This window comes from Atractosteus spatula, chromosome 4, assembly GCF_055471065.1.
Source record: "Atractosteus spatula isolate fAtrSpa1 chromosome 4, fAtrSpa1.hap1, whole genome shotgun sequence".
Taxonomy (NCBI): Eukaryota; Metazoa; Chordata; class Actinopteri; order Semionotiformes; family Lepisosteidae; genus Atractosteus; species Atractosteus spatula.
In genome coordinates this window covers 9,015,395-9,042,062 of record NC_142709.1, presented here as the reverse complement: position 1 = coordinate 9,042,062, position 26,668 = coordinate 9,015,395, and the positions used below count along the sequence as shown (strand labels likewise).

The 26,668-nt window shown below is 39.2% G+C and overlaps 2 protein-coding genes across 4 annotated transcripts in view; one reads left to right on the top strand and one right to left on the bottom strand.

The window, feature by feature from the left end:
• Positions 1-13,485, top strand: part of col4a2 (collagen, type IV, alpha 2) — a 104,429-nt gene extending 90,944 nt beyond the window's left edge. For all 3 annotated transcript variants that reach the window (XM_088912619.1, XM_088912617.1, XM_088912618.1), the window contains 13 exons: positions 818-892; positions 2,360-2,467; positions 3,693-3,800; positions 4,195-4,266; positions 5,406-5,531; positions 6,297-6,413; positions 7,154-7,315; positions 7,766-7,864; positions 8,539-8,685; positions 8,806-8,922; positions 10,137-10,328; positions 11,489-11,775; positions 12,338-13,485. In XM_088912619.1, coding sequence (XP_088768745.1) covers positions 818-892; positions 2,360-2,467; positions 3,693-3,800; positions 4,195-4,266; positions 5,406-5,531; positions 6,297-6,413; positions 7,154-7,315; positions 7,766-7,864; positions 8,539-8,685; positions 8,806-8,922; positions 10,137-10,328; positions 11,489-11,775; positions 12,338-12,592 — 1,865 coding nt within the window. In that variant the 3' untranslated portion in view covers positions 12,593-13,485. The remainder of the gene's footprint in view (positions 1-817; positions 893-2,359; positions 2,468-3,692; positions 3,801-4,194; positions 4,267-5,405; positions 5,532-6,296; positions 6,414-7,153; positions 7,316-7,765; positions 7,865-8,538; positions 8,686-8,805; positions 8,923-10,136; positions 10,329-11,488; positions 11,776-12,337) is intronic.
• A 924-nt stretch (positions 13,486-14,409) lies between these two features.
• rab20 (RAB20, member RAS oncogene family) lies at positions 14,410-24,405 on the bottom strand. The gene is made up of 2 exons (XM_088912945.1): positions 23,067-24,405; positions 14,410-15,698 (listed from the first exon to the last, which is right to left on the bottom strand). The coding sequence occupies exons 1-2, from the start codon at positions 23,236-23,238 to the stop codon at positions 15,157-15,159; spliced, it is 714 nt and encodes a 237-aa protein (XP_088769071.1). The 5' UTR covers positions 23,239-24,405; the 3' UTR covers positions 14,410-15,156.
• Between the last annotated feature and the right edge of the window lie 2,263 nt (positions 24,406-26,668).

The window sequence follows — 26,668 nt, the reverse complement described above, 5'->3', positions numbered from 1 at the left end:
ACATCTTTGGTTTCAAGTATTACAAACAGTATAGTAAGTGAATTACATTTTGCTGAGAAAGAGAACTGGGCCCTTGGTTTTTTTCTATTATATCTACATGTATATAGTTATCTTCAATAGCAATTAATTTGCACAGCTTCACTTGTAATGTATCAGCTGGGTTTATCCTGAAAAAGGTAAGGTTCATCTGCTATATGCAATTGATTACAGTTGGTTTGTTTCCTTTTTCCTTGATATTTTTTATCCGTTTGAAGTTTAGCAGTGCTTTGTTCTTGTTTTATATATAAATTCTTATTCTTTCACTCAGCCAGTGTTTTATGTTATATTGTTAATTTTCATAAAGGGATTTTTGATCTGATCGTTTTGATACTGTTCACTACAAAAGCATGACTTAAGAGGACTAGCAGGACTTTATATAAAAGGCCATCATCATTCAATACCACGGGTTATTATTGAATAAAATAGTAAGTACCTGCTAAATGTACCTAAAAATATAATTCCATGATGAGTGGTTTAATTCCTTACATATTATATGTGCTATATACAGTATATATGATTAAAAACTTAAATTAATTGCATTACTAAGACATCTATTACTGTTTTTGTGAAACTGTCCACTCATATGTTAAAATTTAAATGAAGGGCCTTTTTGATCTTCTAGAAAAGCATTAGGTTATGGACTCAAATTTGTTTTTCTTTGACAATCTCCATTTATTGCAGATTACATGTGGATGGCTAGGAGGGAGATCATATGTTAAAGTTACCCTTAGGTGCCTGACTTCATATCTTTGATTTCACTGGAATTGAATCTTTACAGGTGAAACTGGGCCTAGGATGGATTTACCAGGCTCCACAGGTCACAGAGGTGATGTAGGAATACCCGGATTACCAGGTAAATCATGATGAAGTACTACATGTTACGACCACGCACCACACCTGTCACTAATTGCACCTCATTACCTCATTAATTCTACTCACCTGATCCCATCACCATTTAAACCCTCAGTTCCCACAACACCTTGCTTGGTACTGGAGTCTCGAGCTTGACGGTTCGCTCCTTGCTCAGTTGCTCTCACCGTGTGTTTTCCCTGTACTACTCTTCTGGCTTTTTGACCTTATTCTTGGACTTTCGGATCTCTCTCTTTTTTGGATTTGTTTCCCACCTGGACATCGGCATGCGCCGCATAGGGTCCTGCTTTAATTACGGCGTTTAGCCTTAACACTACACAGCAGAAATGTTTTAAGTAATGTGCAAACTCCATTATTAGGTGTTCTTTAGTAGATCTGCAATCCCTTTCTTTCTCCATCACTGTAGTAAGAGTTTACTGGATGTCATCTGGCCACAAACGTTTATTCCAAAACTATTCTGGCTCATATTTGTTCTTCCAACCAAATGTTGAACACAAAGTCAGCCAGGCTTTGTAATGGCCACCTCTGGAACTGGCACCTTCATCTCTTTTACTGATGTAACTAGTGATGGCAGCAACAGAATAAATTCTCAGGTTCACAAAAAACATTTTGTCTGCTTATGTAGAAGAAATTGCTTCTATACTTGTTGAGCCGCACTGCATGACAGCATGAGAATGGCCCAAAACATAGGACTAGTGCAGGAGGAAAAAGTGGAAAGTCATAGACCAACCAAGTTAATTAGCACATTTACAGTAAATGGAACTGAAGTCAGTACATCCCAGGAATCCACAAAAAACAAAAGTGATGATAGCAAAGGCTTAGCTAAACATCTCAATGATTATACTGATAAGATCTCAGACTTCATGTAGTTATGTAAAGAGATTTAACCAAATGCCGAATTTTAACATTGACCCAGTATTTAAGGTCATTTGAAGTCATAAGGCTGACCATAAATTATGTTTGTGTTCTAATTTGATGTATATAATAAAATATATACTACCCAAATAGGAAACACATTTTATATTGTACTTATTTTTCAAAGTAATCTTAAACAATATTATACAATATACAAGCATTTACAAATTGCTTGGCTATAAAGCAAAAACAACAGCTTTCATGATGATGTCCCAGTACTTTTGGAGGACACTGTACATAGCAGGCTTGCTATTATAATACTAGTTTTGACTCACACCTCCCCCACTGACTCTCATTGCTGACCACTAGTGCTGCTCTCATCATCTTCTTCAACTCAGTGCCTGACTCATCTCTCACTGTTTAAAGAGCCATCAAGCAGAGCTGCCAGTAAACTCTGAGATCGGCCTCTGATTCACCCTTGTTCACATATAGACTGTAATACCGAGCTGAACTTGTGATCCAGGAATTCCAATTTATGTAGAGCTTCAAAATGCTGTATTGCTCGAACTCTGTCGTTAATCACTCCCACCTGCAGGACTGCAGGGAGTTCCTGGCCAACCAGGAGACATCGGCAGTGCAGGCTTTGATGGCATTGATGGGGTAAAAGGGATAAAGGGGTTCGCTGGGCCTGGAGGCCTTCCAGGTAAGTAATAGAACCTAAAACCTGATGGTGAATGTCACATGACCTCCATTGAAGTCTATCACAATCCCTTGGTTCACGTGCTCAGCCAATGTTTTGATTGTTAGAAAAGTCACTTTCTTTGTACTCTTATCTTAGTAAAGTACTGGAAAAAAAGTTAATTGATGTGTTAGTTGTTGTTTATCGTCTTACCTGTTGTGGATCCACAGTATTGTCATTATCAGTTTGTTCCATCATCTTATGTCAGGGTTACATAAGGTCACCCCTGGATTAAATGGAGGGTGCCTGTCTGTAGGGATGCACAGTCCAGTGAAGGTTTGAGATGAGTTTAATTGTAACGAAAACGGCCACTTCCGGAGAACACCAAAGGAGACACACACAAGGTGCATCTCCCACAGTGCCCAGAATTGCAACAGTTTTACAGAGGTTTTCGTAGTCTGAGTCCAGCCATGTTATTACCATGAATGGGGGTTTAAGAGTCCGCATTCTACTTATGGCCCACTGGCTATTCTTGAAGATATTGTCCTGCCTTTCAGCTATTTCTGTGGTGTACCACAGCAGGTGTCTATTCTAAAATTCTCTGAAGCCATGTCAGAAGACCAGGTCAATGACCCCAGGCCAAAGCCAGATATCTACACTGTCCATCAAATGGAGCAGGGGTGGAGCTTAATGTATTTAACCTGGTGTAGCAAGATAATCATTGTCTTAGTGTGACACATGAATTGTACCTGGTCTGCGTGACCAACAGCCTAGTGTTGCAAATTCATTTTTTAACTGCTAGTAGGAACGTTTCTTGAAAGACCGCAGTTTACTCCTTCGATTAAATGTTCTTTCTTTTCTTCCTTTTGTAAATAGTTTTCAAAACAGCCCTTTTAGTCAGCACCTTTTTCCACAGCTCAGTTTGTTGATGCTTTTTTATTACTTTTGTGACCCTTGGATTTATTTTCAGGTGGTTGTGACCCAGTGAAAACCTTTTTCTAATCTAATTCACGTGGTTTTGTTTCTACCTGTTTTTACCTTTGTATCAAGCTTCAGTATAAGGTGTTTTGTGTTATTATTATGTTAACAATGTTTAAATAGCTTGGTGACATGCCTAATTAAACCATAAGTAAAAATTATGAACGCTAGACCTGTTCTGATCAGCCTGTATTAAAGGTCAGTTTGTATTCTCTTCATTGCGTTAATGTGGTTGGGGTTTATTAATTGGAGCCTTTTGATTGTTCCTCAGGGTCAGTTGGGATTCGTGGATTTCCAGGACCTCAAGGTCATAAGGGGTGGCCTGGATTCCCAGGAGAGCCTGGCTTAAAGGGCAGGCCTGGTCTACCTGGACTTCAAGGTCAGACTGAAGGCTTACACACACATGCTGCATACAAATGTGCTCACTAGAAAAAAAACAACAGATCCCATCCCATTTTCCTTACATCTCATGTAAAACTAAAGCTGTTTTTTTCCCAAAATAATAGACCATTCTAGGAACAGGGAAGTAGGTTGTAAAGCAGATATTTCATATATTTAATTAAGATATTTAATTAAGGAACATTTTGACCTGAAATATCTTCTTCATCTTCCAACTTTTCCCCTTGTTAAACTGGTAAACTATCCATTTCTTATGCAAAACTAAGTGATTGTTGATTGGTTAAATTGGCATTTATTGCATTTGCTTATGGAAGAGAAAAGCTTGTACTGAAGGATTAAAGCTTTAAAATTAACTTTTAAATTTTTTTTTACAGGATTCCCTGGTTTGAGAGGTATATTTGGACTTGATGGTCTTAAAGGCCAGAAAGGCAACAAAGGGCTTCCAGGTATTAACTAGGTTTGCTTCAGTTGTTGAAGTGAGCTCCCATAAAATATCATTTCTGTCTCACTTTTAATATTTTACTTTAATATTACTCTAATATTTCCTCTGCCGTGGAAAGACAGTAACGATGGATAGATAAATACTTCCTCTGTTTCATGTTATGGGTTAAGGAAAGGTAATAAATATGCACTACCAGAATATATTATAACTTTAACTGATTAGCGTTAAATCTAATCAGCGTAAGTTGTTACTTTTGTTAACTAGAGTAGTCTACTAATTTTATTACTGTGCCGCTGACATTTTACTTTAAATACAGATAAATGAACTATTATAACTTAGAACAAATAAGAAACCAGTCAGCTATAGTGAGAGAATGGGTTTTAATTCTGCTATAGAATGAAATAGTAGAAATCTTACTGATGTTAGTGGGCGATACTCAGTATATGCAAACAACCAAGACACATTATTCTAGACTTTCTAATTCCTCATTTGCGCCTTTTCGTTGTAAACCTTAATGGGTGTTGAACTTCCAGAAATAGAGAATTATACTCACTGAATCATATAGCACTGAATCAAAGCAAATACGTTTTAAATGTTGACAGTGGTTTCCATTATCACAAACCTTTGTATCTACAACAAAATAATAATATATTAATAAATAACAAAACAATACTGAATACTCTGCTTTGGGTGATTGAATGAAATAGTAATTAGCCAATTAACTGACACTTCTATACAAAGCAGCGTACATGTATAGAGACAGCTAAATGAGCTCTACATCAGCTGGGTCTAAATGATGGGGCTCAAGGAGATTTAGTAATGTCCTTGGGATAACATACAGTACCCAGTGTCCGACCTAGGGTTTAATAAATCTCCTAGGAACACCCCCCTTCCAGGGTGTCCAGCAAGCCTTTATAGGACCCACCCAGCTGGGACTACAAAGGCGAGGCATCGCCCGTCTATCAGGGCTCCGCCTCCACACTGGACACGCCCCCGTGTAATGCCACAGTACCTCCAACACCCGTACTGTCTGCCTTTAATTTCTCTCCTCGGCTCTGATTGTCTAATAACACTCTTGTACTGATTAAATGAAAGAGCCTAACCAGAGGCTCGTCAGTTTCATTTTCTTTTATTTTTTCCTAGGTATAAACACCAGGGGCACTACAGGGAGCCCCGGGGTCAAAGGGGAGAAGGGTAATCCAGGATTGCCAAGTCCAGAGACTGGCATCCCAGGACCACCTGGAATCAAAGGACAACAAGGGGACCCAGGTAGCTATGGAGACTATACCCAGTGCAGAATCTCAGTCCGCTCAGTTGCAGGTCCCCTGGGGTAGTTTTGTAGAAGCTACTCAACTCTGCAAGACACAGCGAACCAAAACATCATAGTTGAAGAGTTGTCCTCTTGAGCCCTGGTGTTTTAAGATAAGATAAGATCACGTTTTTGGCCATATACAATTTCTTTTATTAGGAATTTGTCTTTTCACATACCCCAACTTGCTCACCATGAGACACACAGACAGGGAGAGAAGCTTGGGGTCAGAGCACAGGATCAGCCATTTGTACAGCGCCCCTGGAGCAGTTGGGGTTAAGGACCTTGCGCAGGGGCCTAATGCAGTAGGATTCCTCTGCCGGCCACAGGATATGAACCAGCAACCTTCCAGCCACAGGCACAGAGCCACCACACCGCCCTATATATTATATAGATATAAGCAATGTTTGAAACTCCGTGAAGCAGTGTAAAAAAGGTAGGAAAGTACATGCAAGCAATTCTAAGCGAACACAAAGTACTTCAAATACATCCATGTACATATTGAGGTCTTTCCGTCTATATTCTAAACGGGTAATGAGTATTTATTAATTTATTTATTACTAAATACCTAAGCTGTAATAAAAAAATAGATCTTTGTAATATACTGTAGGCCCTGCCTGAACCATTCCTTTGTATGATTTCGTGTACGTGCATGTGATGGCATTAAACATGAGTGAGGTACTTGGCATTTTTGTATAGCTTTCTTGTCTGTTCTTGTGCATTAGGTGACCAAGGCTACTCTGGACCTCCTGGAATTCGAGGTCCACCAGGACCGCCAGGAATCTCAGGCATAGTGGGCTTACCAGGAGATCCAGGCTTCCCAGGACAAAAAGGGTTTCAAGGTATACAATTGTGCCATTCTCCCATGGAGTTAACAAAGGACAAACGTCTATAGCATTCACTAAGATCAGTTGGGACAATGAGCTATTTATTTCAGAGAAATGTGCTCTGCAGTGACCAGTTGCAGCTCCTGAGCTTTTTTAAATGTAAACAGCTGTCGGTAAACAATTGAAAATACCTTAGGTCAAGGGTAAACCAAAACTGGGTCAGGCTCTTGCTATCTAAAGAAATTCGTACAGTGCACAAAAAGGTTTGCAGCTGGTTTTGCATTTGGAAAAAGATGCCATACAGGTCCTTAACGGGCTGGCAGGTGGACCACCTCAAAGACATTAATGAAGACATAAACTTTGAGATATGGGCCAAATCATCATTAAAAGCATTATGGTGCAGTATATACTGTACACCAGTTTTACATAAATGTTGAGTTTCTCCGACTAATAACTTACAGAGACTGCATTGCACAAAGGGAAGTTATGGCCAGCTGCAGCAAGGTGCTTCTAGGGGGGAGGTGAATTCATGCCAGCTGTGTGTATTGTTGGGCTTGCACACTGCCGTCAGCCGTTAGCTATTCTGAAAGAAAAGTGTGACAGCCTTATAGGCGGGATCAAACTATTTGATGTGGCTGTATTTGTATACATAGCATTAAGTAAATCAAGGCAAAACGTCACCGTGTGGGAAGGATTGCTTGAATTGATTGTTTGATTTTGATGGCGGTTTTTTGTTCAACCGATGTTTTGTGCAGGCTTCCCGGGAGCTCGTGGTATTCCTGGAGAGCCCTCTCCTTATGGTGAGAAGGGGGATCAGGGAGATTCAGGAACTGCTGGAAATGATGGCCTCGAGGGTGTGAAAGGAGAGCAAGGATTTCCAGGATTTCCTGGTCAAAATGGAATCTCTGGAATTAAAGGTACTGTATATCACCTGAAAATCTACAGTATGCCTGTAAAATTTCATTTCATATTCAATAATATTTTATGCAGTATTCATTTTTCTTTGATACATAAAGCATGCCAAACTTCCCCAATGTTAATTCAATAAGACAGTCTACTTGAAAAGAGAAAATTAAGAGAAATGTACTATGGAATTGCTTAGATTTTGATTCAAACCAGTTTAATGAAGCAAACACAGAATGAGATGTGTGAGAAGTATGCTCATGAAATCCTTTCTGCCATAATCAAAGCATTTTTGACTGTTCGAAATATGTAATATTTTTACTTTTTTAATGACTAAAAGTAATTTACTAAATGAGCTTTAGACATTGAACACAGTGTACAGTATTTGCATGTGGTGGTTATAGTCACACAAAACACTTAATAAATGTTAAGCCTAAACAGAAAGCTTTGTTTTATCTTGTAAGGTCAAAAAGGAGAGCAAGGACTAATAGGAATACCGGGCAGACCTGGCTTTAAGGGAGACAGGGGACCAACTGGACCAAAAGGGGACACTGGCCCACCTGGTAATGCACTTCCTCTTTGCTTCTTGACAACTTATTTGTTGAAGGAATAATGTTACAAGTTTGAAAGGGGCGGCATGGGTTTATGAAACATTGTTCACATTCCTTATTTCTTATTTTTCTTTTTTAAACAAAAAACGTGTAAGTAACCAAAATCAAAAAATGGGGTACAAAACACCACACGCAATACACAGTACTTTGATTGGAGTGCCATGAACATGGCCATGAACACATACCTTTCAGAGTAAGGGCATTACTTAGCACTTGCATTTTTGATTGAGTGTCTCGTTGCTTCGAGTCACATGTTCCGTTTAACTTCGTCTACTCTTCTAAACTTGTTTGCACGGAATGTTGTTCCAGATGTTCACCCAGTATTTCATCAGATGGAGGGCTGCGCATATAAAATGTTGGCTATGTAGTTGTGGTATTCATAGGACATACACAGGATGTTCTATGAATAGGCTGTTTTTGTTGTGGTGTTATGACGTCTTCTGTGTTTTTTGATAAGTGACCTTGCAGGAATATCATGAACATCCAGCTGCCTACTGCTAACAGCCATTGTTGAATCTGTGAAGCTTCTTGTGAAGCTCTTTAAGGGTACAAGTAGTTTCTTCTGTCCATCCCACTGTTGTGCCTGCCTCCCCTCTGACGTCTATGTCTGTGTTGTGAATGCACAGGCTTCACTGGTATCCCTGGCTCAAGGGGCCCAGCTCCCTTGCCACCACAGCTGGTCAAGGAACGAGGCCCACCTGGCCCACTAGGACTTCCTGGGCCACAGGGACCCATTGGAGAGACAGGCCTACGTGGGCAGCCTGGAGACCCAGGTATGAGCCTAGTACCGGAGTACCAGTCCATTTTAGTACTTATTGGCAGGTGCTAAAAGTTGGTATTATTGTACCTCTTTTTCACAAAACCCTTCTAAAGGAACTCAATACATTATACAGGTCCTCGGGGCACTCCAGGAAAAAAAGGTATGCCAGGCGTGAATGGAACACCAGGAATTCCAGGCTACCACGGGGATGTTGGACTTGTTGGCCACCCAGGTCTCCAAGGAATGGAAGGCAAGTCATGATATATTCATTGCTTTTGGTGGTAGCTGTCCTTGTAGAACATTGCTGGTTGGAGGTCTCGGTTTCTCAAATAAGTCAATATTCATTTGGCCAACGATACAAAGCCAGCAATATGTGGGCCACAGAATCTTCCAGAGGCAGGTGTAAAAATCAATGGTATCTCATATGTGATCAGAATGAGCTTCTTTCACTTGAATCATCTAATTCCTTCATCAATCCATCAGGTAAAGAAATGTGGTCTATTATGGGATTTTGAGGAAAAAACATTAAAGAACCATACTGAAACGTGTGAGTAAGAAGACACGTTATATATCATTATAGATAAGAAAGAGAAAAAAATATAGTCATTGGTTGCATATTTATATAATAGAAATATAATATTTCAATAGAAGTCAGTGGTTGGGAAAGAGGAGGCACTATGGCATCTGATTAAGGACTTCATGGTAGAAGCAAGCAGCTAAAGCCCTTGCTTCCTTTGACTTGAAAAACCACATTCGCGAACAGGATGCTTCACTCACTGGTTCTAGTGCAAGATGGCAGAACTTGCCTCCAAATCAGTGAAGGAGCTTCCAGTCATGGGTGTCAACATTCTTAGTAATAGAAAAGACATTGAAAACAAATGTCCATATGGTAAAAAGTCAAGGATGCTTATCTTGCCAGGTTCGTAATCCAGTTTTGGTTTGATCTGTCTGATGTCTTTGTTCACTTTATGTGCTTCACCTGCAAGAGTTTTAAGTCTGCAATTCCATGCTTTGATAAGCCAGGGAGCTATGCGGGGGATTCTGTTTGGTCAGAGGATAAGAATTAAAAAAGATTAGTTTAGTCTCTGGCTTGTACATTTCTTATACCAGTGTTTTCCTGCTTTTGGTTCCTTCTAAGACGCACGTCACACTCTATCTCCAACCTTAAAGTCGATGGCAAGCGCAGTCTGGCTTTTGTAGGTTTATATACTGGGAAATCCACTCTCCCCCTGTTGTTAGCATTTCCCTCATTCCTCATGAAAGCATGGAAAACACTCCTTCATTCTCTGTTCAGAGGGCTCTGTTCCAACTTTCATCCCTCCAGGATCCTTTGCTTCATCACAATAGGTATTTTTTGTACCATAAAAGAGCTTTTGAATCCAGCTGTGAGACAATAATTGAATAAAACTATTAGCAGTGTGATGACAATTGTGACACTTTAATTAGAGTCATTCTCTCCCACAGGGTCACAAGGACGCCCTGGTAACCCTGGATTGGCAGGCATGCCCGGCCGCAGCGTTAGTGTTGGGTACCTCCTTGTAAAGCACAGCCAGTCAGAACAAGTACCAATGTGTCCTGTGGGCATGGCAAAACTGTGGGATGGATACAGTCTGCTGTATTTTGAAGGCCAGGAGAAGGCACACAATCAGGATCTTGGTATGATATTTTTGCTGGTAGAAAAACTTTACCTTTGGTATCATCTATCAAAAGTATGAGGAGGCTCCTGAGTAGTTCAACTGGTAACGACACTCACTACAAGCCCAGGTTACGCTCTGTGGTGGAACAGTTCAGATCTCAAGTCTGTGTCATGTCACTAGCCTGCTATGACCACCAAGGTCCACCAAGCGGTGGTGCATAATTAGCTGAGTACAATCGGGTTTAAGGATCAGATTAGTCTTCCGGTGAAACAATTCTGCAATTTCCTGGAAGTCTGCTGGCTTCTCCTGATATCATGAGGGACATGCCTCTCCTCCGGTTGGTGCGGAGCCACCTGGATATCACTGCAGAGCTTGTAATGTGTCAAAAGATAAATTGCTTGATGGGTGGGTGGGTCAGAGGAGCCTGTCTGCACTTCCTCAGCCTCGCCATGTGGGTGCAAGGTTCATCCATTTTGACATACTCAGTTGGTAAATTGGTTGGGTATATAATAAAAAGAAGAAGATCACTTTATTAGCCATATACAATTTCTTGTATTAGATAATACCCCAACTTGCTCTCCATGAGACACACAGACAGGGAGAGAAGCTTGGGGTCAGAGTGCAGGGTCAGCCATTTATACAGTGCTCCTGGAGCAGCTGGGGTTAAGGGTCTTGCTTATGGGGTCAACGGAATAGGATTCCTCTGCCGGCGGCAAGATACCAGCCTGCAACCTTCCCGCCACAGGCGCAGATCCTTAGCCACCTCTATTACTAATGCTAGAGATTAATATGTAAGAAACACTCGTACATTTGGTAGTTAAGCATAGTCCAATGTGTATTCCATGTCATTATCGTGAAATGTAATGTTAAAGTCGACAGTGGGGCTGCCACATAAACTACACTAATCGTGTACTTCATATTTATTAAAAGTGTATGTGCATAGGTTCTCCAGTTCTATTGATGCTTTTTGTAACTCAGAATTTGAAACATTGCACTGTAGTGCTTCAGTTGGATTCATACTCTTTGAATGTACAACAGGGCTCATTCTGATCCTGTTAGAAGTTGACAGAATTTAAAATAGAATGTGCTTTGTAATAAGATCTGCCCACGAAGGCAGAGAGGTTTCAAACAGTCGGTGGTATCTCATACTGATTGCTATTACTTGTGCTGATTTTATAGGAATGGCAGGATCATGTCTGCCGAGATTTAACACAATGCCGTTCCTGTACTGCAACCCTGGAGACGTCTGCTACTACGCCAGCAGGAATGATAAATCCTATTGGCTGTCGACGACGGCCCCTCTGCCCATGATGCCCGTGGAGGAGGAGGAAATTAAACCGTACATCAGCCGCTGCTTGGTCTGCGAGGCTCCGTCCCTGGCCATCGCTGTCCACAGCCAGGACACTAGCATTCCTCAGTGTCCCATTGGATGGCGCAGCCTGTGGATCGGTTATTCCTTCCTCATGGTAAGCTTGCCACTTTCATGGTAAAAAAAAGTACAGTCTTCTCTTGTTTAGAATTTTGTGTCATGTAGCTCAATACATCTGCAGACTCTAATTTACAAAATAACATATTCACTATATAAATCTGAATGAAGATGCTTTATTGTGAAAGACATTTCACCTGTTCATCAGTAACTTTTAATTTCCAATACCCATGATTACTTCTTGGGGAACATAAAAATATTCAAGTCCTATGAAGTACATGGATAGTCAGCCTTCCATCAAATGTCAATTAAGCTGTTAACCCCAAACCAGAATGAGTTCTCATGGAGCACCCTAACAGTGATATACTGACCGCTCAGTTCGTGTTGCATCTTCACAACCATATGAGGTGTTAACTTGTTTCTAGTTATTCTTTTTTGTAGAAACAGTCCCTTTTTTAGGGTTGTTTTCTTTGATTTTTAACCTTCCTGCAAAAGCAATCTCTACTATTTGTCCTATAGATCGCATGTAAATAACAGTACAAACATGTTAGTTCTGGTTCATCTCTCTGTGGTGCTAATTGTTTCTTTGTGTCGTCACTCAGCACACCGCTGCTGGAGATGAAGGGGGTGGACAGTCCTTGGTTTCACCTGGAAGCTGCCTTGAGGACTTTAGGACCACTCCTTTCATTGAGTGCAATGGAGCCAAAGGCACCTGCCATTACTTTGCCAATAAGCACAGCTTCTGGTTGACAACGATAGAGCAGTCCTTCCACAGCTCACCGGCTGCAGAAACGCTCAAGGCAGGTCAGCTGCTGTCTCGAATCAGCCGGTGCCAGGTGTGCATGAAGAACTTGTAACAGCACGAGCTGAAAAAAAAAACAACCAATTGGCACAAGTGTGCATTAACATTAACATTATGATTATAAAAATCAATAAAGAAAGAAGGCTTTCTTTGCTCTACATTTGAAATGGTGCTTATTTTAACTTATTACCTCAGCCGTGCATTTCATATATATTAAGAAAAAGAAAGATAATCCAGATCATCCAATGAGAAAAAAATGCCCATGTCTTTATGCACTGCTTCATAATTTGTAGGATAAGCAGCTACTGCTTCATACAAAGAGAAACTAACACCACACTTATCTTGTTTTGTACTGTTTAAGAAACGTGCTCTAATACGTTCATCCTTATTTGCCTTAAGTATATTTTCATTGTTTGTTACATTATCCCAGAACCTTAAACACTTTTACCTTTTAAATAAAGAGGCAACTCAAAGCTGAGCAAAGGCTGTTGTTCTATGTATAGTACTATACTTCACTTGCCATTACATTTTGCAGTTCCTCACAGTAATGGTTGTTTTAATACTACACTGATCTGAAGATTTTTTTTTTACTAAAAATAAGAACTCTGCAATTAATAAATGGAAGTTTACTTTTTTTTAAAAAAATTCTGTATTAAATGCACTGAAGATCTTTTTCTGCCGCCTCTAGCTGTCACCTGTATAGAGTCTTATGGTTTTATTCACGCAAGATGCAACTGCTAGAGAAGTTAATTTAAAAACTGAAGTTTCCCGGCAGTGTCATAAACATCAAACGTGAAAATGTTACTCTGTGGCCAAACTAAATATTACAAATTATTTTTTCTATGGTTGTAATCACTATTGAGTGTACATATACCAGATCATGTTCAATAAGATTTTTTATGTCATTTGACTTTGATGTAATTATACTGAATAAAATATTAATTCCAACATTTGCATTTTGGTGTATGGGTTTGACGGAAATAACTTTTTTTAATTCTTACTTCTTACCTCTGTTGCCTGGGATTTATTTTCTCTTTAACTTATTTTACAAGATAACTTGCTTTATTAGGGAGCTCATACTGGGGAAAAACAAACTGGATACCAGGATGTATGCATTCAATGAAAATAACTCTTGATAAAACATTACACTGGGCTGTGTGTAGCACTGGAATACTCCCCCCTTATTTTTGCTTCATTAATTATTTTGGTGAATGAGAGATGCATCACACATTGTTGGGCCTTTTAAAATATTAGCAGGGTATGAGAACATAAAAAATGGATTTTGGAGGATCTGGGATCTGATATGTTATACCAGGTTCATCAACAAAAAAAAAGGATTCCAGTTCAGTTTAAGAAAGCACTGCAGAATCGCACAAAGGCTGTTAGACAAATGCTGAAACAGGACATTTTTTTATGATAAGACTATTAAGTAAAGATACATTTATCTCATTTTCAACATTATGAACCTATTTAGCAGACAACACTTTGTACTTAGTGAAAGGACAATTACTTAAAAAAAACAGAATTGTTAAGTACATCTACTTCGTTTCCCTGTCCCTTCTAGATGCTGGTGTTCTTTAAAGGTTCTATTACAATGAAGGCAATGGACAAAATCCAGTGGTATCATTGCCATTAAAATATTCTGCTGCAGCAATTAGTTCATTACCATACATCGTTGAACTTTTTTGTCAATATAAATTGCTTAATAATTCCTTACACTTAATCAAATCACTGCAAAGCACAAATTAATCAATTTGGACATGTGAGGAGTGAGTATTAACATGTCTGAAATGGTATACACAAAAGCACCTCTGCAGATCACAATAAAAATATTTCTACATAGATCTGTCATGGTCAAAAAAAGAAACACACTGATCATGATCACCTTTATTCTTTCAATGTTAGTGTGCAAATAGCAGGTCCTTTAAAATTTTCAATCATAAATATTTTCAAAAATGTACTTAACACAAACATTACATACAAAGAGAACAGCCATACAAAATCAGTTCACAATAAAACAGAGACATTTCAAGGCACATTAAGTATGAAACAAAAAATTGGGGGCTGAAATGAATTATATTTTAAAATGTTTTTTTCAGCAGAAAAACCTGAGTTAGACCATCTAGTGCAGCAGGTTGTTTATAAAAGGCTCAATGCAAGTGTTTGACGATAGACCTAATAAGTGGTAAAGCAGCACCCAAATTACTTAAAACTGAAAAAAATAATTCTCAACAACAACCGAGTACTTGGATCTCCGACGTGTAATCTTAAAGGCCTACTGTAGATCATCTTATTTTATTTATCCATATTTCTATATAAATACATTCACTATTTTAGTCTCTTTGCTTGTGATGGGTAAATAACATATCCAGTGAAATCAGCTTCAGATTGAAAGGGAGTGATGAGTATGTGTGTTGGGGATCAGGCAGTGAAGGACCACAGTATTAACTTCACAAGGTAAGAGCTACACGTGCAAGTCAGTGGAAAACTTGAATTTATGCCCAACCTTACTTCCGTACCCTCATTTTCACACGCAGTTGGATTTCTAAAAACACACTTGCTCGAATCTGAAAGCAGTGTGGAAAAAAACCCAATACAAACGAACCCACTCATATCCGATCAACCGCAGCATCCTAGTTTAGTCATTTGCATGTCACTGCAGTCTTCCAAATCCACGGTATTAGTCATAGCTTCAGTTTTTTTCTTTAAAATGCCAGGCACTACCATGTCAAACACCCTTTCAAAGAGCAGATCCACATTGTAGCCCGTCTTCGCACTGGTCTCGAAGCACATCGCCTCCGCCGGCGGGCTGCATTTCTCTTCCAGCATCTTGTAACGCAGGATCCTACGGTAAAGAGCCATGGCGTCTTCCGGCTGCACCTGTTTGTGCATTTTTGGAGAGGCTGGGAACTGGGCACCCGCCAGATTGCCGTTACTCTCCCTCTCTTCGCCCGTCTCCCCGGCCGCGGCTTTCAGGTTGGTCAGGTCAGCTTTGTTCCCCACGATGGCGAAAATGCAGTCGGAGTTGGCCGTGTCCGTCAGGGAAAGGAATCGGTGCTCCAGCTCCACCAGGCTCTGCCAGTTGGTGACGTCGTAGGTGAGGATGACAGCGGCGGCGCCTCTGCAGTACATAGAGCCCAGCCCATGAAACTGCTCCCGCCCTGACACGGAGAGGAAAGGAATTCGTTAGAAAGCTTCCCAATGACACAAGGACACCCTGCCTACGTTTCTGACACGGACGCCATTGTTCTGAAAACAGGCACAGCTGGTTCAGCTCAACAACAAGACTAGAGATTTGTTCCGTCCAAGGCAGTAATGGGCAACGAAAAAAGTCAGGTTCATTTCTGCACCAGTTAAATAAAGCCTAAAAAACAAATCTTCCGAAGAGATCATCTCATTTAAATTAACTGCCAATTATGTCTAATTCACCTCTAACCTCTGGTTATCAAAATACAGAAAGGTTACATTCCAGTTTCACCATGTTGCTTCCGACAAATTTCGAAAATGAGAAAACACCAAAGGGACATACATAAGTAATATTTTGACACCCCATGAATTCCACTGTGACGTGTTACCAAACTACGAAATTCAGGAAGGATGAGCACACAGCATCAGCAGTTACTGTATCTGCTGACTAAAGTTCAGACAGACGTGAGATTAAAGCTAACAAGAAGGCTTTTATACTACAGAAACAGAACTCCTATTTAATTCAACAAAGGAAAAGAGAAAGGTAAAATGCAGCAATCTTAAAATGTTTCAGAACGTTCCCTCTTTTCTGCCATATGGAGGAAAATGTGGTGACTGAAAGGTTGTGGTAACTACACTCAAGGCTTTGATTTCAAAATCATATGAATCATTGGGATAATAGTTCATACGGATGAACACCCCCATGAACTTTCAGAAATGTGGGTCAACAAAGTGACTGGTGAAGCAGAAATTTACAAAACAGTGCAATATCATTTTACTCTCTTACTTATACATTGATCACAACAAGGCTTACCATCGGATTAAGCTTTCAAAGCCTTTGGACAAATAATTCACAGTTCTCCATCCTCTGCTTAATGGTCACTTATATTTACAGCCACTATGACACAATGTTATAGTGATTATGACATAGGCAATTGTAAATTAATCAAAGGTTTTAAAATGCTGACAGTATGCTGCTTTTTAATGTATCTGTTACTTTCCAAAACACATGACAACGCATTTTTAAGAATATTCAAAAACAGGACAGAAAGGGGAGTAAAACAAAATTTCACCAGTTTCTGCTTGGCAACTCCTCATCTCAACTAAAAGCCACAATGCAACATTCACTCAGGGTGCTGACACTTGCAGGCCTGAATGGATTTGTGTGGGGCCACACAGAGCACAGATCCAGCATCTAGGATAGAGACAACCAATTGTGTTCCATGAGGGCTGTCGTGTTCCAGTCCTGGAGATTTTGTAAAATTATTGAATTGCCTTCGTGAACGCCTAGAGATAATAGCAAAGGCTGCAAATTAAATATTTGACTTGAACAAAAATCAAAAGATCTTGTGATGCTATAAAAGTACAGACCGAAAAGCCTGGATACCACTGATAAAGCAGTACGGAGGGTTGTCATGTTTTAAACAATTTACTAGCTACTGTGATAATAGCAGAGCACAGTTTCTTCCTTGACCATGGCTATATTCTGACCAACAGAAGAGAAGTAAATATCCTATGGTCTCCTTCCCTTTATCTCCTGTGGGATTCTCAACGACAAGGAGATACAAAGAAGCACAGGGGGTCCTTAGGTGTTTTCTAAGAGTATGCAGATAAACAATGGAAGGGAGCATATTTATAGAAAGCATAAACAATATATGATTACAAGAATTGACTTCCTTTTGCTGAAATGTAATTTTAAATGCAGTTCAGGCTATAAAAATCATACTTCCTTTTTAAAAGCACAGCCCTTTACAGACCAAAACATTTTTTTTAATCAGCTGAGACTCATTTCTTTACAGTCACAGGCTCTGATCATATTATCCTAACAGTTTGAGCACACCACAGCCAGACTGTTTCAATAGCAGCCCTGTTTCTAGCTTAACCATGTGAATCTGATAAGGGCCCTGACATCAGCAACGACCCCAGGCAGTCTGTCACTGAGCCATGACTCAAAGAGCTGTGACAAACAAAATAAACATCCCATTAAAACACCATGTGTTATGAAAAAAAATCCTAGTAATGTATTGGGGGATTATTACTGTACAAGAGCTGTGAATTCTTAACATTACACAAAAAGTAAAAAGGCCTCTGTGTTGTCATGATATATCAGCTTCTAAAACTAAAGGTCAAAAAAGAAATGTATTATAAACCGGTATTTAAATGAAAATTTCAATATAGCAAAGAGTCTTCTGAGACCTAGACACATGGCAGCAGTCTGGTTCAATACACACACTGAAGGATGACAAACAACACATTGTGGTCCTTAAATATAATGGTATGAAAACAATTCCAGCTAATGTATTGTGATGTATGCATATTTTTGTCAGCATAGATGCAAAGCTTTCTAGAATCATGTAAGCCTTCAGGCATGAAAGTCCTGAAATGCCAGTACTGGACAGACGAATACAGTAGAGGCTTACATAATGCAATCTGAAGGCACATGGTGAAGCATGTGACCTAATTCCTGGAACTGGCAAGGATATATAATGAGACTGCGAGAGCAGAGGTTAGTTCAGTTGTTAATGGACTGAATAAGAGGGGCTTTATTGCAAAGGACCACGTAGGGGTAAATCCCACACTAAAATATGGGAAGAAATAAAAGGATGAGCTGTTGCCCCTTCTTCGTGCAGCCCGGACACTTAATACAATTCCTCACTCAAAATTCTTCATACCTCATTTCGGCAGTGAGCACCACAAATGAGTCGCTTTCGTTATGTTTTGGAGTTTGACTTCAACTAAACAGTGTTAAGAAAGAAAAAGAACCTACAAACTGATGTTTGATATAGATGCAGAGCAGACTACGAGCAGCTGAAGTGCATGAGGGGCCTGAGCCATTTACAAAGCACGTCTGCAAAGACAATGGCACATATTGTTAATCAAGAAACAAACACCACTACTACTACTTTCCTATCCATAAAAAATATTCACTTGGAAATTGCATCTACATGATTATCCCCTTCAATTAGTGAAAAACCTGAAACTTCACCCTGATCAAGTCAGACACACACAATACGAACCTCAGGTGAATTATATGGCAAAGAATGTAAAAAAAATATTTTAAAAATAATAATAATTAAAAGAAGATTTACAAAAGAGATCTAAATTAATTTCCTATTTTCCACACACTTTACGCAAGCTTCATTATTGTATCACAAGAAATCTCATTTCTCCCACCTCCTATTGTAAAAAATAAAATAAAAAATTCAAGATTATACATGAATATAAAATGTTATCTTACATATAAATATCATTATATAGAGGACAATCAGCTGTTGTTTTTCAAAAGAAAGCTATTCAAAGTGCATGTACTTTAAATTTGAGAAAATATTGCCGAAATTAAAAAATAAAAAACCTATAAGAAAGCTGGAAGATTTGGGCACTCCTCATTAGACGACAGTCCAAATCTCTTTTTGGGTTTGGGAAAGCAGGTTGAGTATTATATTAACAAAAAAACAGTACTCTAATTTCTTTCCACATTTCATCTTTTTTGAGGAAAAAGAGCTTTCTTTTCTTCATTTTAGACTATGCACCTGACCCCTCTTCATATGACAGCTATGCTTCCAAGATGTTGGCTCTGTGGTTTTGAGTGGCTTCTTGTGACTGGTCTCTCCTTCTTGGCATGGAGGCTGGCTAAATTTGATCCTCCTTGATTCACTGGTCTCTCTGTTGGAGGCCCGTCTGACATTTGCCTGTGCTGTGGATGCCTGTCATTCACACTTGTGAATTGCTAGTTCTCAGCGGCACAGTAAGGTCATCTTCTGGATTTTCCTTCGTGCCGCTCATGCAGTCACATGTTCCGACAGTTTCAAGCCATTCCCGGAGAAGGTTGCAACTTGCGTCACTCGCAGATTTTTCCATCAGACAGCAGTAGAAGAATTCTTCCACTTCTCTGACTTCAAACTTGCCTTTTTTATTTTGCCTTGTTTGTAAAGGTAGAGTGCCCAAATGCCAGTGCAAGTTTTCTAGATTATGAGGATGGTGTACTGTTTGTTTTTTACCTGTCCAGTATCATTCTACTCATTTGTGTAGGTCAGGGATCTCCAATCTATTAAATGAAGAGATCTCTGGTCCTAGAGGACTGAAGATTACTTAGATTTTTTTAGCAAATCGCTTGTTTGATTTATCACAATGGAAATGTTCCATGTCTTTAGAAATTAGAGAATTAAATTGGGGCTCTCCCGGACCAGGGTTAGAGATCCCCAATGTAGACCCTTCAAGGTTTCACCAATGCAAGATGATGTACAGGAGCCATGCGGAATCATGCATACACAACAGTAAGGCAGAAGTGGGGACTCTTTGAAAATATTCCTTAGTGTCAAATATTGGTCTAGATGGGTGCAGTACATTAAACCTTTAAGGTCAGATTTTGTTGAGATACAAAATAACGGAAATTTAATAAGATACATTTATATAGCCCCCCCCCTTTTCATATTCATAAATGTATACATCTTCCTTCTTTTGAACGTATATAGTTTTGTTAAAAAGTTATATAATTGTAAAAAAAGGGGAACAAACAGGAATTTGTGCCTGTGATGTAAGGCTGAATAATGGTCGTTCAAATGTAAAATGGTTTTGCTTTGTTCTCTAAAATAATTTTTTTTTTAAAAAAGAAAATATTCCTTAGCAAACCTGAGCACCAATCCCAAACCACAGGAGACACAGAAACCTACAGAAATAATTGGAATTGACTGGGAATGACCAGGCTTTCCACCCTTTACTTCTGACGGTGTCCACAAGCTCATCGTACCTTGCTTTTTTTTCCCTCTCAAAAGGTTCTTGGCACCTTTCTTTTCAGGAACTGTCAATTCAATGAGGATTATAGCCTTCCTCTGGGAGGACGACATGACTACATCCGGTCAAAGGTTTGTCTGGAAACACAAGTCGCTTGTCTAGTTCGACCTCCATTGACCAGTCTCTGCTGAAGTGTCTTTGAAGGTTGCCGGCAGGTCTAGCTCCAGCTAGTGCTTTGCTCTTTTCACAATACATGTAACGGGCATATTCTGTGACAAACTCAGAAAACCTAAGAGAGGCACATAAGACTTTGAAGCAAATGGGTTTAATTATTTTTAGAATAATTATAGAATGGTTTCGATTCTCAGACTTGTCAGAATTACACTCTGTATTCTAATTCTAAAATCACCGGTAATTTCTATGAATGCAAAACATTAAAAGATTTTTTTTTACTCAATCTTGTGATTTGCCTTTCCCAAAATAGATGACAAAGTGTTGAGACAGTAAATTCTTTGCAAATACATTCCCCGCCTTACTCAATCAGTATAGATAACATTATTGTGAAACTGAGTTAAGAGTTTCCAAACCAACCTACTACAGAATGCAAGCAAGGCTGTGTGGCTAAATCTGTGTCAAAGATACATACAGCACACAAAGCACGAAAAGCACACAACAATGTAATTCTCTTTCATTTCCCCATTCAGGACAAAGAAAAGCACAGCACTTAAACTTTTATCAAACTTCAAGTTCATCACCACAAACTTCTCTTTTACAAAATTTACATAATGTTCTCATAAAATGCATTAATAAGCACTTAGACATTAGTGTTCTGACTAGTATTTTTAAGGCAAAAAGACAGGTAAAATGTTATCCATGTAGCTGGAACATTTAATCACTGATAGTCTGAAAAAGAAAAGCATGATTATAAGCCTGAACTCCAACGATTTCTGTACTTTCCTTACAATAGTTTCCCAGCCAACTGCTATCCAGAAGTTTTTTATCCAACATGCAGTATAATTCCAGTATACTGTTTTACTGTTGATGTTCCATGTATGTTTTCTAGTATAGTAGTTGTTACACTTGTACTGTACATACAAGTGGAACGTTTTTCAGAATGATTAGTCTAATATGGTTACAGAAAACAATATTGAGGCACTACAAAATTTAATTACAGCAAAGCTAAAGCACAGCCGTCTGAGAAGGAATTCTTCCTAATACTGAGATAACAATGATTAGGCTACGTCTTTAATTTGTATGACAGAAGTTCAGCTTCTTCCTCATTTATCAGGCGTCAGGCCTTAACAGAATATATTACAGGATGCTTGGACATAAACATTTTTTTATATTGAACAGTTTTAAAAGCACGAAAAATGGATAGACAGAGCCTTTTCAATTCAAATACTTATTTAAAAAAGTAAAATGTTTATCTGACTTCTTTATCTCTTTTCTAAGCAGTTTCACAGAACCAGTGACCTTACAGGTAATGATTTTTACACTAAGTGTAAAGAACATTCAAGAACGTGAGCATGATAGAAATATCTTTTAATCCACACCAGCGCAATTTTCGCTTCAACTCAAGCGATTCACAAACAGAAATTGAGTGTTTGTCTTCAAATGATCATTATAAATGAACTACTGAAAGAGAACGTTTACACACTGGCCTTTGAAAAAGATGGAAATAAATGGTAAAGTAATCTCTATAGTTTTTCTTACACAGCGAATCATTTTAACTGACTTAGAAGTGTAATGATAAAGTCTTTTTTTAAACAAGTTTACTCTGGAACACCCATACCTGACCTTGAAAATAAAATAGAGTACAACGTATTTTTAAATATATATCATACATATATCCAAAGTAAATCCACTAATTTACAAGTTAAAGAATACTGAACATTTAAAGTGAATCTAATACACAATTCAATTTGAAACTCGTTTTTTTTCTTAAACCATAAAAGGTACGACTTTGTTTATAGTAAAAGAATGTTCATGTGATCAACTAAGATTTATTACCCTGGCCAAAGTACAGTATATTGCAGAACAAATCTCGAAAACTCACGTCTCCGGTGAATCCTGTAAAACCCACATACTGCGATAATCCTCTTTGTCAAACACATGATAGTACTTGTATTATCCCAACAGTGCTATCGCAGGGTTCCCATTAAATTCATAGAGGATACATTCCACGTACAGGAGAATCCGAAACTTTTTGATCTCTCCAAAGCGCACCAGATCCCTAATTTCGAAATTCTTAATCCTTCTCCACAACTAAAACCAAAACGTATTTTTTCTTCGGCAAAACAATTCTGCGAATAGATTTTTACATGAAAAAAAGTTTCAAAACAAAAATCAATCACATCAAATTTTAATTTCACGCTTCAAATTTCTATTGTTTTAGAACACTAAATAAAAGCCACATAATTCGATTACCAAGTAAACATTGTATTTCTTCGTCTTATTGGGATTAAACACAGCATTTCTGTAGATTTTAATGCGAACAACATTTATCTACTTATCACAGACGGTAAACTCGGGAGTACAAATGGACTAAAGAAAATAACAAGCAACATCAACACATCCTAAATTAATTTTATATAAAAAGTAATAAGGGTTACCTGCTGTGTCCCAAATTGAAATGTTATACGGCCCCCACTGCTTCAAGAAGAACGCCCCTCCGACTGTGCTGATAGTGTCTTTAAACTTCCTTTCAATGTACCTGTGCAACAGAGAGGTCTTACCAACATTCATGTCCCCCAGTATAACCAACTTCACGTCAGGCTTTTTCATTTTCGCTCATTCAAACAAGAAATCTCTTCTTGAGCCCCTCGGTAAACATGAGCAGGTTCCGCTATAGCGTCTGTTGTTTTATTAAAAATAAGACGGCTGTTCCTTTGCCTTGTTGCAGGCTATCAAACATACCTAGCAAACCTCCTTGTCTAAAAACTGTTGTAATAAAGGTTGCCCGTTCGTGTTGTGATATGAAGAAACACTTTAGTAAGCAGTTTATCATTTATCAAGTAACCTGAATATCCCAAAGTGACGTCCAAGGAACTTTTGTAACCAAATTCGTCAGCAGGCATGAAAGTTGGAAGTTAACTCATATTGATGACGAAACAGGAAACTGTTGTAAAATATAAGATATGCCCAATTTGTGGTAGATTTACGCATACTTCAGTCTGTTCATTTGTTCACTCTTTGAAATCAAGTATCTTTCTGCTGATTGTTAGGGGTGTGTGATATTGTGCAGAAAGCGTTTTTGAAAACGTTCTTAACAATTGTTTTAATGTCTTTTTTATTATTTTCAGAGACAGTGGAGAAGCCCGACCCCTAGTTGAGATAGTTACGCACAACCATCGATGAATCGATGTGTTGTTTAGAGCAGTCTATGTTCGAAATTATCAATACACTATACCCCCATTATTTTGAAGTATTTATTATAATATATCTAATATTTATAATAAGATTTGTATTTCTAATTTGAAAGCAAAGCTTGCAGGTTAGTAACTCAGCACAATGTGTATCTCTTTATTAAACCGGGAAGGAAGGAGCAGACGATTGTGCAGCATATATCAATCGCTTGTATATTGATTACAAAATGCTTCTCATATTAGAGGGAAAGTAATTAGTTCATGCAACACTAAAGCGGAGCACATGCCTTGATAATACTGTATGTAGAAGCCAGAATTCTCCTGCAGCCCCACCGCACAGAAACTCAGAAGGGAGAAATGATTTCAGCAATTGAAGGACTCCTTTCAGCGAAGCCAGATCGTGTTTCGCTAACGGAATTCAGTGAGGATACTAGAGTTAACACCCCTAGTCTTGAGTATAGTGGCATAGTATTTTAAATGACAAGGGAGTCATGCCCTTAGCATCTCATCTAAAGGACGGAACGTCCTAGACCAGAGCACACATCACCATCCTGGTGCTTTGGTGTGGAAATTCAGGTCCAGAAGGAAAAACGCCACCTACTGGTGTGCCAACTTCTCACAGCAGTAACGTGGTTTGCTTTAGGTTCTTTCATCTCAGTACCAACTGCACACAATATAAGATCACTATACAAGATCACAGTATCAGAATCTGTCTTTTCGTGTACCCCAATTTTCTCTCCATGAGACACACAGACAGGGAAAGAAGCTTGCGGTCAGAGCGCAGGGTCTGCCATTTATATGGCACCCCTGGAGCAGTTGGGGTGAGGGGCCTTGCTTAGGGGCCCAATGGAGTAGGATTCCTCTGCCATCTGCGGAATACGAACCAGCAACCTTCCAGCCACAGGTGCAGATCCTGAGCCACAGACCAACCACACCACCATACACTATGATGTACAGCTAACCATACACTATATGATTAGCTTCTGTGGTCTAAAGACATCAGGCAACAATCTGGACTTTCTACATATAGTAAAAAAAAACACTTTTTTGTCCAACAGCAATAATAATAATAATTTGCCAGCAGCCATATCACTCTGCAACTCACAAGTGGCACTCCACTGAAGCTAAGCAGGTGTGAGCCTGGTCAGTACCTGGATGGGAGACCTCCTGAGAAAAACTAAGGTTGCTGCTGGAAGAGGTGTTAGTGGGGCCAGCAGGGGGTGCACACCCTATAGTCCATGTGGGTCCTAATGCCCCAGTATAGTGACGGGGACACTATACTGTAAACAGGCGCTGTCCTTAGGATGAGATGTAAAACCGAGGTCCTGACTCTCTGTGGTCATTAAAAATCCCAGGGTGTTTCTCGAAAAGAGGTGTAACCCCAGTGTCCTGGCCAAATTTCCCCCCGGCCCTTACCTATCATGGCCTCCTAATAATCCCCATCTATGAATTGGCTTCATCACTCTGCTCTCCTTCCCACTGAGAGCTGACGTGTGGTGAGTGTTCTGGCATACCATGGCTGCTGTTGCATCATCTAGGTGGTGGTGGAGGTGAGTCCCCATTACCTGTAAAGCACTTTGAGTGGAGTGTCCAGAAAAGTGCTATATAAGTATAAGCAATTATTATTAATTAATAATAATTCCTTACGTTTATATAGCACTTTTCTGTCCTTACTCTTTTCAAGAAACACCCTGGGATTTTTAGTGACCACAGAGAGTCAGGACCTCAGTTTTACTTCTTATCCAAAGGACGGCGCCTTTTTTAAAAGTATAGTGTCCCCGTCACTAAACTGGGGCATTAGGACACACATAGACCGCAGTGTGAACGCCCCCTACTGGCCTCTCTAATACCTCTATCAGCAGCAACCTTCCAGGTACTGACCAGGCTCACACCTGCTGAGCTTCAGTGGGCTGCCAGTTGTGAGCTGTAAGTTGCAGGGTGACATGGCATAAACAGTAGCAGTAGTTTACAACTCCAGAGATTCTCCATATAAATATCCATACAACTGTATATCCAACCGTTTTGTCATTTTAATTGCTTCCCCACTGTCTAGAAGATGTAAATGATGTGTCGAAATAAACACCTAGGTCTTTTTTATAAGTAGCCTTTTCTACCATGTATAGTTTGGGTCACAACATTATATACAAGATAGAGCTGTTCTGGAATCTGTCCAGAGAAGAACAACCAGATACATTCTGCAGCTTAAGGGACTGTAATACACTGTATGATTGTAGAACCTGAATCTTGAATTGGTCTTGAATTGAGATTACATGGGGAACTGATACACGTATTCAGAATCCTAGTGGAACAAGCTACCCAGTTATGCTGTTGAAGTCAATACCTTACCTCCTGTCATGAAATGGTTGGCCGAGATGCTTGGGTCAATTATCAAATGGACTCCTCCCCTCATTTATTAAATTCCTTATTCATTATACATTTATTATATAATGTATATACTATATATATATTGCCTTTGATATTTTTTAAATTACTTGGACCAATTTAGCAGCTTTTTCCAACTCTTCAGATGACCTAAAAACCTACAGCAGATAGACCAAGACTCCACGACCAGCATAAAGGCCGGTTCAGCTGTTGGCTTTAAGTTATCCGTCCAGGATAGGCCGTCAGATACCGGCTCCCCCAATTAGAAATAAACGGCTTAATGGATGCACGAAAATCATTCCGCAGGTACTTGCTTCTGAGCTCTGAGGTGCAAACACTAGGGGGCAACAAGCGAGGAAAATCGTATTGAAGTAATTTTCTTGTGTTGTTATTGTCAGTCACAGAATGTTTGACATTTCAAGAAAGACTTCGTGTAATAGAAGTAATCTTGTACGCATTTTTAAAAA

Excerpts from the sequence above, each read along its gene's own strand:
- rab20 (XM_088912945.1), bottom strand. The coding sequence starts at position 23,238 with ATGAAAAAGCCTGACGTGAAGTTGGTTATACTGGGGGACATGAATGTT. Across the intron at positions 15,699-23,066 it reads TTCAATTTGGGACACAGCAG|GGCGGGAGCAGTTTCATGGG; the intron begins GTAACCCTTATT and ends TCTCCGTGTCAG.